The following is a 13,332-nucleotide window of genomic DNA, read 5'->3' on the forward strand; positions in this document are numbered from 1 at the left end:
TGAATCTTGATTTCTAGACCACTTGCAGTTTCTCCTTTTTCCTCTGCAATCCCATCAATTAGAAGATTGGATCTCCTGGACTGATTATCAATGTAGTCCAACTTATTAAATAACTCATCCATTTCCTGCTTTGACTTTGCAATACTGCTTTCAAATGATTAGATTTTTACATCAATGTCTATATATCCTTTTTTCATATCTTCCATGATGCTTTGAGTGAATTGTAGGCTTGTTTTTAACTCCTGGACATCTCTGATAACACCATCCAGCCTTTGTGTTTCCATCCATGATTATTTGAATAAAACACAAAGTTTTCTTGTTGCTGTTGTAGCATGTCCTTGTAGAATTCTTTCTGCTGGTCCAGTAACTGGGTCAGTGTACTCATGGTCACAACAGCATCATCATCAGGCATTGCTTTAGACTTAGGAGGCATGATTACTCACTCTTACCACAATGTACCAAGTTAGATGTTAATGTGAGGATAGCTATTCAGGCCTAACAAGGCCAGAAGCCTCCAAAGCGTGGTACAAACTGTTGCAAATTACAAAGTTCTTTACAACTCGATGTTCTCAAAATCCACTGTATGTGATCAAAGTGCATATATTAAGCAAATCTCAAACTTGATGTAATGGTCCTTAATGCGATTAGGTAGATTTTTAATAGATTGTAAGCAGCCAAAAACTCAGAGAAAAGGCATGGCAGCCATCTTGGATCATTGCCTATACCACATTATAATACCACTAATAGTTGACCGTGGAATATTTAATAGTGAGGGAATTTCCCATGGCCATGACGTGATTGAACACCTGAATTCATTGATTTTGAGGGGTTTCCCAATACTTTTGGCAATATAGTGTATGCTATAAATATTAGGGATGCACCGAATCCAGATTTTTGGGGTTCGGCCGAATACCGAATCCACTGGTTAAGATTCGTCCGAATCCGAAACCGAATACCGAATCCTACTGTCATCCTCAGTCCATTATCACAGTAAACACATTAACGAAGTAAACAACGTCCACAGCAGTGTAGGGATGCTATTGACCATTTAACCGTTAACGATTAATACTATCAGTTAAACGGTTTAAATGTTTTTAACGCTTTTTTGTTTGTTTGTTTTTTGATGCATGGTTAAGAAAAATATGCTGTATTGCGTTATTTGTTCACTCACGGAGCGCGTCGACATGTGCAACTACAAACCAGATATATCTCGCAAAATGAAGCAATGGAAAAGCTTACTGTGCGGGACCATTTCGACAGAAAAATACAGCAGTAGTACAAGCTCCTGACTGGTGGAAAGCAAATGAACGGCGCTTCCCGAGGCTGGCCGCTCTAGCGAGGCATTATCTCTGTATTCCCGGGACATCAGGTCCATCTGAAGCCTTGTTTAAGGCTTTTAATAGTGTGGTTTTGTTCAAGATTACTAAAGTAAACATTGTTGCGTATGTTCTTCTCACCACTGTTTCCTGATGGTTTATAGAAAAATTACCCCGAGTTGTCCTCTGTCGTTTCAAAGAACAGCACAACGGAGAGCGCAGGAGGCGCGCGCTGCGGAGACAGAAGGATTGAGGGTGTTTTCTGCCGCAGGTTCAACTGTCAACAGGCTGAGCTCCAGACTAACCCACATCACTTAGACATGTTGCTTAAAAAACAAACAAAAAACATACAAGGTGTGGATTGAGGTAGCCTAGGCCTTCTATTTTTATTTGACAAAAAAAAAAAAAACGATTCCGGTTCTTCAAAGCTTACGGATTCAGTGTATTTTCGTTTTGTCATCTTAATTTGGTAATTATTTAAGTGAAAAATATTTAGTGTAGGCCTATGTATTTTATTCTTTTTATTTATATTTTATCTGATCTATATGCGGCTGTTTGCACGGTAAAATAAAATACATTTTGGCTGCTGTTTGTAGATTCCTTCATGCTCAACTCGTTTTCTATCGGATGTTTCATGCGCAAATGTTTTAACAGCGGCTGTTGTTTAGGGTCCTTGTCACCACGAGACAAATCGGCATTGCAAATTGAACATGTAGCTCGACTTGAATCGCCTTCTTTTGACTTAAAGTAGCTACTACCACGTTTTCTGTTCATGAGTTTCATTTTCACTTTCAACGGCGGCATCATTACGTCCGACCAGCGGGGCGCGCATAGTGCAAGCCTAGGGTTCGGGTTCGGTGGAAAAAAATTCTGAGGTTCGGCAGAAACCGAACCCCGTCAAAAAGCCCAATATATCGGCCGAATCCGAATCCTGGATTCGGTGCATCCCTAATAAATATGCTATAAATATAAAACTCCACATTGTGAATTTTTACTGCAGTATGTTAATCGAGTTTCTTTGTGTGTGCTGCGCACATTTGTTTAGATTTCTCCTCGAGAGTTCGTCAGTACATTATACATTATTATGAACTATCATGAATGCAGAATCATTAAAATTCTCTTTTAAATTCTCTTTAAAACACTTCGAGCCCAGTGTGTGTTTAGAATGCTTCAGTAGGGCATGACACATCAATGGAGTGGTGGTACGTTAATTCTTCCTCTTTTTTTTGCCCATGTAAATCACGTTATTATGCTATGGTTGATCTGATTTGTACCCCCCTGCAAATTTTTTTTGTTCAATGTTCAATGTTCAATTTATTTATAAAGCACATACTAATACAACAGAAGTTGACCACAGTGCTGTACAAGGGCCAAATACTACATAATTATACAATCACATTCAAATTCAGTTTCATTACACCACCATAAAAATATAAAATAAATTAAAAAATTAAATTAAAAAAGCATATAAACACCACTAGCACACACGCATGTATGATCGAACGCCAAAGCAAAAAAATATGATTTTAACTGTCTTTTAAACTCCCTAAGACTGGAGCACTGTCGGATATAATGGGGTAATCCATTCCACAGTCTAGGACCAACTGCGGCAAAAGAGCGGTCTCCCCTCATTTTCCGGTACGTCCGTGGGACCACTAAGAGATTTAGTGAATCAGAGCGTAATAATCTCTTTGGTTTCTTTACCTGGCTTAAATCGACTATGTATGTTGGAGCAGTGTCATGTAAAGCTTTAAAAACAAATAATAAAATCTTAAAATTAATCCGATAGGAGACTGGCAGCCAATGTAATCGTCTTAGTACAGGGGTGATGTGCTCATTTTTCCGTGTACCTGTCAGAAGTCTTGCGGCTGCGTTTTGCACCAACTGTAATCTGTCTAAACTTTTTTGTTGAACACCATAATATAGTGCATTACCATAATCTAGTCTCGAGAAAATAAAAGCAGAATTATCTTTTCCAGGTCCTTCTGTGACACAAAGGACTTGATTTTAGCGATTAGTCTAAAAAAAAAGAAACTAGTTTTAACAACTTTGTTTATCTGTTTTTCAAATTTTAATGCACTATCCCAAATTATACCTAAATTTTTTACCTGATGCATCCGAAAAGGTGAAAGTGTACCCAAGTCAATTTTGGATGTATCAAAGGACTCGGAAGGGCCAAATATAACCAGTTCTGTTTTTGTTTCATTTAAGCATAAAAAATTTGTGGACATCCACAGCTTAATCTCTTCAAAACATTCTAGTAGTCTTTCTACAGCTAAAGAGACAGTAGGCTTTAACGGAAGGTACAGCTGGGTGTCATCTGCATAGCAGTGAAAAGAAATACCATATTTCCTCATGATTTGACCTAACGGAAGCATATACAGTGAAAAAAATACTGGTGCTAAAACGGATCCTTGTGGAATACCACACGATAGCAGCGCTGAAGTAGATGTAAATTCCCCGGTCTGAACAGAAAAATGTTTTTTAAACCCTGACTGAAAAATTTCACCTATAGTATTTTCACTAAGGAAGGATTCGAGCTGATTAAAAACAGTTTTCTCTAAAATCTTTGCTAAAAAAGGAAGCTTTGAAATAGGTCTATATTTGCACAGCACACTCGTATCTAGGTTTGGTTTTTTCAACAAGGGATGTACTATAGCATGTTTACAATAAGTTGGTACAATTCCAGACTGTAGACTCTTATTAATTATAGTTAATACAAATGGACCTATCAACTCAATGACTTTCTTAAATAGTGTTGTGGGAACAATATTGTAAGAGTGGACTCCTGTAGATGGTTCAATCTACAGGGTTGCCATTAGACTAAAAAACGTTATCAGAAAGATGGAAGAAAACTGTACATTTCTCGTCTATTTCCACCCACTGCAACTCATACCAACGACGGAGATAAGCGCAGTTACAATAGCAAAATATGTGGGAGAGCGTTGCTATAATATGACTATATTGTATTGCAATAGGGAGCACTTCAAAGTCAATACTAAATCAAAACTAGTTAGCACAGTTTTGTAATAGAAAGGATTTAATGACAAAATCTGGTTATGGTTACACTTAAAATAGTTTCAAAATGGATGAATGAGATGATAAACTTATACCATTAATCGTACACAGCATGAATACAATGTTACCTGAGAGAGAGAGAAAGAGAGAGAGAGAGAGAGAGAGAGAGAGAGAGAGAGAGAGAGAGAGAAAGAGAGAAGAGAAGCCCAGATGACTTCAAGAGCCAGAGGAAAAAAGAGAGAGAGCCACAGTTCCAATCCTTTTATCTATTCCTTGACCATGTGACTGAAACCAAATGTATTCTTTTAAACTGACCAATCAGACCAAACTTACACATAACATTCAAACTGACCAAACTTCCCCCACTGTAAAAGGTGTGGCACCCCCTGCGGCCTACAGGCCTGCCTTTTGCCTTCCAGGCCCTTCTGTTAAGCAAATGTGTTGACAACAGTAAAGCAAATTTCTTTGTTGGATTTCAAATATCAAATATCTTTGATTATTTTCAATCCTTTCAATATCTTGGGGGGGAAGATGTCGGCTTAAGCTTACATACAGTATCTAAAAGCATAGCTAAAGAGATCGGCTCAAAATCAGACAACACAGCATGAATTACAACTGTATCCATAGGCACATATGAACACTGTTGTATATTCTTTCTGATGTCAGAAATACGCCCAACAAAAATTCTAAAAGACCTTCACATAGCTCCATGGATGTATCTCCAGGCACCTCTAATGTCGGATTCAGAAATGAGTCAATTGTCCTGAAAAGGACTCTTGAATTTTTTTGATTTTTCTTAATAATGTCTGAGAAATATCTAGACCTGGCAGTTTTTACAGCCCGCTGGAATTTACCTAAGGAGTCTCTTAACATTTCATAAGAAATTTGTAATTTGTCTCTCTTCCATTTACGTTCACATCTTCTACACTGTCTTCGTAACAATTTCACCTCTTCATTGTACCATGGAGCAGACTTACTTTTTCTACATACCTGTCTCAAAGGAGCAACACAGTTTAATGTTTCTTTGCATACAACATTAAAGGGTTAGTTCACCCAAAAATGAAAATTCTGTCATTAATTACTCACCCTCACGTCGTTCGAGACCCGTAAGACCTCCGTTCATATTCGGAACACAAATAAAGATATTTTTGTTGAAAGCTGATGGCTGAGAAAGGCCTCCATTGGCATTCAGTACACTTATACTCCCAAGACGGATAAAAGGCACTCAAAACATCGTTAAAAAGTCCATCTCACCACAGTGACTCTACAATAATCTTACGATGCGACGACAATAGTTTTTGTGCGCAAAAAAAATCTAAATAACACCTTTTTCCAACTTGTTACTGCCTTCCGTGTGTGCCTCCACGACGCATGCGCGAGAATATGACGCAGATCCGGCGTTCGGACAGATGACCCAGAAGTGATTTGTTTACAATCAGAGGAAGACGCGCGTATCTCAGCTGTTGGATTCTACATTGATCGTGCTTTAGGTCTCGGCGTAGTGCTCAAAATGGGGTTAAAGTGTGCATTTCATGGAATCCCGAGCCCCGGCGCTACGTCATATTCTCGCGCATGCGTCGTGGAGGCACACGCGGAAGGCAATAACAAGCTGGATAAAGGTGTTATTTTGATTTTTTTTTGCGCACAAAAACTATTGTCGTCGCATCGTAAGATTATTGTAGAGTCACTGTGGTGAGATGGACTTTGTAATGACATTTTAAGTGCCTTTTATCGGTCTTGGGAGTATAAGTGTACTGAATGCCAATGGAGGCCTATCTGAAGGCTTTCTCAGCCATCAGCTTTCAACAAAAATATCTTCATTTGTGTTCCGAATATGAACGGAGGTCTTACGGGTGTCGAACGACATAAGGGTGAGTAATTAATGACAGAATTTTCATTTTTGGGTGAACTAACCCTTTAAAACTATTAACAGCTTCTTCTACATCAAGATGAGGAGATAAAAGATCCACTTGAACACATTGTAACATCTCCATGAAAGAAGCATTAAAGTCCAAATGTGTATTGGGCATTAGTGGACGAAGCAATTTTTTAACTGGACAAAGTTTTTTCAGTTGACATGGAAGAGAGACAGAACATAAGACCGGATTGTGGTCAGATAACAAAAAGTCATCAATGATAATGTCCTTGACATCTAAGCCAAAGGACATGATCAAGTCCAGCGTGTGACCCCGGTTATGCGTAGGCCCCTTCACCATTTGCTGAAATCCAAAGGAATCAATTAAATTTTAAAAGTCTTTTGCTAAGAGGTTTGTTGGACAGCACACATGGATATTTAAATCCCCCATAACTAAAATTTTATCATATTTTAAAATAATATCTGTAAAGAGAGTAGCCAGTTCTGAAATACAGTCCCTATTTGCTCCTGGTGGTCGATAAATAACAGCACAGAGGATAGGTGTTATTGATTTGATTTCAAAAGTTTGCAGTTCAAAACTTACAAACTGCCGAAACTCAATCAAAGTACAATTAAAAGTGTTTTTAAAAATAGAAGCCAGTCCTCCTCCCTTTCCTATTTGTCGAGGAGAATTAAAGACTGAAAAATTATTCGGAACAGCCTCTCCCAAAACATACATATTGTCATTGTTCATCCAGGTTTCAGTAAGAAACACAAAGTCCAAATCCCGAGCTCTAACGAACTCATTTAGAATAAAAGACTTGTTTTTAAGAGAGCGCACATTCAACAAGCCCAACCTTAAAGCTGATCCGTCCATGATCTCCGACGAGTGTACTCGATCAAATGGCACAGGGCAAAGATTCTGCACGTTGATCCCATTCCAACGGAGATGTAGAGCACGTCGAAAGTGGACCTGCACAGGTCCCTCCGGCATAACGGGTCGAATCCACCGAAGCATCGCGCTCTCCGAACGCCTACACAGCACCCGGCTGTCTTTCCAGCCCCACAGCCGCATATCCGCGAGCCGTGGTACTCCCGGAAGAGAGACCAGGTATGCCTTTAATTTCACTGCCTTCATGCCTTTCTCCTCGCTTTCCACGGCGACGCCGTCTTTTCGGCAAAGGGGGCCAGGGATCGCGTTGCAGCCACGTTGGGATCCTTAGCGGTGGTTTTGGGACATTAAAGTGGAGTTCCTCCCGAGCATCCTTAAACTGTTTCTCATATATGTTTCGGATATTTAAAAGTGTAAAGCGATCATACACCAGTGCAGAGCTAGACTCATGAATAAACAACGTTATAAATAAAACAACAGCAATAAAAAACAAACTAGACATGGACAGACGGCATGCCACTGACACCGGCGCCATCTTCCATCATCTTCCCATCTTATGCCTGTCCATGAATTTGTGTCTGCCGCTGGGTCTGCCCTAACTCCCGTTTTATGAAATCCTTTTAGGTATGAAATCACTTTATTAATGACACTTTTTTTCTTTATTTCTTTTTTTAATAATTGTGTAAATTGTGGTTTGTTTACAAGAAATTTGGCAGATCCTCACTTTAAAACTATATATATATATATATATATATATATATATATATATATATATATATATATATATATATATAATCTGTCTAAAATGTGACCATTTGACTTTAAAATGTAATATTTCCTTTGTCACTTAGGGCACCACATGCACCAGGACTACCACAGCCACACCCATGTGGCCACTTTTCTGCCAATTAGAAGCAGAGGAGGGGCTTTAAAAATAACAGTATTTGTGGGTGGGATCACAAACTACAAGATTTCCAGCCAATAAAAGCTGAAGCATTCCTTCATTTCACCATTCAGCATTAATAGATCTTGTGGCTTGAAGAAACTACTCTCACTTTTGGACAAGGTAAGGCAGTTGCATATAGGATCATTTGATCAAATTTGCTATCAATGGTAGTAAAATTTATTCTGCTTTAAACATCTCCGTCATCTTTTTTAAATATGTATTTATTTTATTTTAAGTGACTATATGTTATATGTTACAATGTAAAAATGTACCTAATTGTAATTCTAAAATGTATTTATTTACTTTTCAATTTTCAAATTGATTTTTCAAAAATGATATACCAAACTGGAGGAAAATGTCATCCTTTAAGTATTTTATCTGATTTTGTAAATGATCATATTTTAGGAGTCAAAGGTATTATTTAAATCAATGTATCAAGTCAATACATTTTAGTCTGTTGTTTCCAGAAGTTATTTCCTATTTTTTATCTGTTTAAATAAAATAGTGTTTTAAATTATCCTTGTGCTTGTGTGTTTAACATGTTACAATTATAAAATAATACTAATTATACTAATTATAAAATGTGGATCTCTTTTTTTGTGTGTGTGTAACAGGGACAATGAGCAGGTATGTCTTTTCCCACCTGCACATATTATAATATTTGTTATTTAACCCTCTGGGGTTCTTCATTTATGGGTCACACTCAGGACCTTCGATCAATGAAATATATTTTTGTTCAATAATATTTTTTCTTTCCTTTTTTTTTTAAAGATAATTTTATGATTTATAATTAATATTTATGCAATAATTATGACCCATTTTTCCCATTTAATATAAAAAATGTGTGTATGTGTATATATATATATATATATATAATATATATTTTTTTTTTTTTTATTAAAGCTGTATTTCATTTTAGAGTCAAGCCTAGGCCTCATGAAATATTTTTTTTTGTGCCATCCGGTGGACACATTGAGCATTTTTATCACGCAATAGCGCATTTTTACCACTATAGTGGATCTTGCATTTTATAAAAAAAAATTAAAAATCATAGCTTCATAGGAATGGTCCGTGGTCCGAACTTGGTGACTTTATTGGTACTTGGTATATTAACACCCAAAAAAATTGGGGACAGGATTTGAAAAGTCTAAGTGGTCATAAAAAAAAAAATAGTCACACTCAGGACCTACGGGTCAAAAACCCCCATAGGAAATGAATGGGAAATTGGCAAAAATATGAAAATACAGAGTTTTTTTGTGCATACAATCTACAAATCAGCCAGGATGCAGAAAAAAAGGACTCAACAGTGAAGGGGTGAATCTCTAAAACATCAAGAGTGCAAAACAGACAAAAAAACTCTCTCACACACACAAAAACACAATTAGCTTTTGGAATGGCAAGTGTGCATGTGTGTGTGTGTGTGTGAGAGAGAGAGGTTTTTTTTGCCTGTTTTGCACTCTTGATGTTTTAGAGATTCACCCCTTCACTGCACAAAAAAACTCTTCATTCACTTCCTATGGGGGTCCTGAGTGTGACTATTTTTTTTTTTTTACCACCACTTAGACTTTTCAAATCCTGTCCCCAATTTTTTTGGGTGTTCATATACCAAGTACCAATAAAGTCACCACGTTTCAGACCATTCCGATGAATCTACGATTTTTAACATTTTTTATTTAAAAAAATTAGGGTCAGAAATGACCGAAGAGCCCCAGAGGGTTAAAGTAAAACGTTTTTTTTTTTTTTTTTTTAAATACAAGACAATGAAAAGTATTCTACTGTTTATACCATTAAAATGTGTTTTAAAAGTGTTCTCACATTTGTTTTCCCATATCTGCAGTGTTAATGATTTGCAGTCTATGGAGGCAGTTTCTAGGCCTCTAAATCAGGGAATTATCCATCTCCTTAACCTCTGCGAGTGCCTCAATTATGTGCACGTCAATCCCACCACTGGCTTGAGCTCCAACTTCAACCAAATGAGGAAATATATTGAGGATACTGTGTTGTGCCTGTATATAGCAGAGACAAAGATTGAAAACAAACTGAGATATTTGGATGAAAACACGGAGTATTTTATTCAAATGAAACAAAATCTTGAGCAGCAGAAAAAAGAAAACACCAAGACCATAGATAGATTACACACAGAGAAAAAGTCTGCTGAAGAAATGCTACGGTATTCCAGAGAAGCTTTAACACAGGCTGAAAAAAACGTAGAAACTGCTTATTATGCCCTGAAATCTGCACACGATAGGAGGAAACAAGCTGAAGATCTAACAATTGCAGGGGGGGCACTGTTTGCAATACCAATCTTGGGCTGGATTGCTGGTAAGAAATTCATTTTAGCATCCTTCTGCTATGCATTTACAAAACTGTGACTGATGTATTGGAGAAACCTTTGGTTAGATAAGATTTCTTGTTTCCATCTAGGTTCAGTAATGCTGAGTCAGGGAGTGCCAGAATCAAACCGGGCCTCAGATGACATCAGAGCAGCTGAACGGGAGCAACAAAAGTTTACCTCTGAGGTGAAGGCGAAAACCCAAAAAATATATGAATACGAGTCACAGATCTATGGTAAACAAGATGAAATTAATTATACCAATGCGGCACTGAAGAGGATGGAGGGAGATATTGAGAGAATTAAAAAGACTCAAGAGAACACAGCAAATATTCAGGAAAAGGTCAGGAGAGCTGTGAGCCTTGTGAATGTTCTTGTTGGAAGAGTCGATGTACTGGAGAAGCAAACTCGACGTTTCGCCAACTGGCGGGCTGTAGTGAACATCATGGAAGAAGTGACGAAGGCCGTAATTGATGTTGCTGAGAATCGGCTCCTCTATGGTGATCGTAATCCAGCCTTAATCAATGCTTTGAGGGAGAATGTCAGAGGACTAGTGGCTATATGCAACTCGCCCAGTAATTCTGAACATGACGACTATTATTAAGTAAAATAAATAAATAAAATCACCCCGTGTCGATTTGACACATTGATTTAGTTAGGGCAACCACACCTATTAAGCTCAAGTACCCATTAAGCAAACTACTATCTTCGAGCTCAGATTTTAAAAAGAAAAAAATTATTTATCATCCTACTTGTCTTAACCAATTGATGTGTTTGTTACTATATACCTTTTGTAATCTCGAGCCAATCAGACCATCGCACACTGAGATATGGGTATCCATGTGTTCACGCTGTCTGGCGGCCATTTTGAAAGCTGTCTTAAAACTTTCACCAGAAGAGGAGCTCCTTAGATGTGCATTTTAGATGTTTAAGCCTTTATTTTGGATAAGTATAACTTCTTACTGCAAGATTAAGAGATTCATGTTTAGACTTTTGCATATTATACATCCTGGAAATAATTACAGTTTGATGAGTTCGATCCAAAAGAACATAGTTAGCTTACTAGCTGTATAAGATTGTGTGCTACACTCATATTTTACTTCACAGGCATTACTGGCTTGTACTTTTAAATCTATTATATTATATATTTACAGTTTATTGATGTTCTGTGGTTTTACACTGCTGTATTTTTTAATAAGGCTTCATATCATTGTAAGGTGAGCTTAAAGGGAACTACTATGAAAATCACAGCTTCAGTGTGACATCAATAAGGAAGAGTATAATTCAGTAGATATTTTCAATAATAGCTGTTCATATTAAAATATGTATGAACTTAATACATGACCTAGATTATTTATTTAGCAAAATTGTCCTTTTAAATTTAATTTAATAATATTAATTAATTTAAAAACAGTTGCTGTTCCAATAAAGCTCAGTGTGCTCCCTTTAAGCTCATTCACATTGAACGTCTATGTAAATCCTTCATAAACAGACTTTAAATATTAACTCATGGTTGTCACTTTAAGTTCATCTTTTATAAAATGATTAATAACTTATTTTCACAGCAGCCTTAAAATTACAAAATCTAGACAGAACAATAGTTTATACCCAAAGATGAAAGAGGCACGTCATCTGTACAAGTAAAGGTGCTTTTAGAAACCTGTCATATCTGCGAATAAGAGAATATAAATAAGTTGACATCCATTAAATAAGAGGCTTCATAATGAGACTAGTTGCTGTGTTCATCCCCATGGATGAAATGTTTTATTGGTTTGTTTTGCTATTTGATTTTTGAATGTGTGTTACTTGGACTAGCAGACTAGTCCAGATGTTGAAATGTGTTTGAATGTGAATTCACTGCAAAACTTCACCCTTGTTGCTTGATTTTAGTGTTGTGTTTTATTGAGATTGACTCCCTTTGTGAATAAAGTGCACTTTAGATTACTTATTGCACAAATAATATACTTTAAAGGTGAATGCACATTAAGCGTAATTGATTTCAAATGTATCACATATTAAGTTGAAATAAAATACAATAAGTTGCCATTAAGAGTGCTTTTTTTTTGGAACAACTTAAGTGGGACTTTTACAACATTGTATTTACTTTCATAATTGCTTTAAAATTTAAATAAATTGCACTACTCAATGTACTGACAAGCAATTCATGTGAACTACAATATACTTTAATGTCAGTTAAAAATGCACTTAAGTGTGAATTCTTCAACGCACTCAATACATATTAAATGTGATTTATTTCAAGTGTATAATAGATTAAGTTCATATAAATGCAATTATTTGAAATTTAGAGTGATTTTTGGAACAACTTAAGTGGGACTTTAATGCAACTTTATATAAAGTAAGCAAGGTACAAATAGTAACTAAACATCAGCTTTTTCAAATGCAAAAAGAAAGGGGAAAAAAATACATTATTTCCAGAGGAGACGTAGTATTTTTGCCGCATGCATATTAAAAAAAATGAAAAATTATTTAATGCATGGTTAAATATTCATTGTAAATGTTTTCCATTTCTGTTCAAGTTGAAGTTGGATCAATCATGTTTACAGTGTAGTGTAGTCTGATTCAAATTAAATGCAAATTATTTTGTTATATTTGTTAAACTTTTGTTTGCAATTAATGCAATTAAATGTGTTTAATCGGCGTAGAATAACAATGATATTGAAAGTATTCTCTACACAGATACAGATAAAGTACATTACTATTACATTAAGTACAAATAGCTACAGTAGGCTAGCCTAGAAATCTAGACGCACCGTAGCAGCAGGAAATCAAATTTGCAGCCAGGGCGTCTAGCAACTCTCCGTTGGCTTGTGAGCTGGAAAAAACAAACTCTGGTCAGGCCAATCACATCGTGTATAGAGTCGTGGGAGCGGGCTTAACATAATGACGGCAGAGTTGCGGCGGTTCCGCGTGCTACTTGTAAACAAAGAAGCTGGCGAACGGCGGCCTTTCAAA

At 36.6% G+C, this 13,332-nt stretch overlaps 1 protein-coding gene across 1 annotated transcript; it reads left to right on the forward strand.

Moving 5' to 3' along the window:
• Nucleotides 1-10,066: 10,066 nt before the first annotated feature.
• Nucleotides 10,067-11,260, forward strand: LOC307126568 (uncharacterized protein). Its single transcript, XM_079817167.1, has 2 exons — nt 10,067-10,349; nt 10,452-11,260. The coding sequence occupies exons 1-2, from the start codon at nt 10,106-10,108 to the stop codon at nt 10,961-10,963; spliced, it is 756 nt and encodes a 251-aa protein (XP_079673293.1). The 5' UTR covers nt 10,067-10,105; the 3' UTR covers nt 10,964-11,260.
• Nucleotides 11,261-13,332: the final 2,072 nt, after the last annotated feature.

Source organism: Gobio gobio (genome assembly GCF_949357685.1).
Source record: "Gobio gobio genome assembly, chromosome: 5".
NCBI lineage: Eukaryota > Metazoa > Chordata > Actinopteri > Cypriniformes > Gobionidae > Gobio > Gobio gobio.

Excerpts from the sequence above, each read along its gene's own strand:
- LOC307126568 (XM_079817167.1), top strand. The coding sequence starts at position 10,106 with ATGAAACAAAATCTTGAGCAGCAGAAAAAAGAAAACACCAAGACCATA. Across the intron at positions 10,350-10,451 it reads AATCTTGGGCTGGATTGCTG|GTTCAGTAATGCTGAGTCAG; the intron begins GTAAGAAATTCA and ends GTTTCCATCTAG.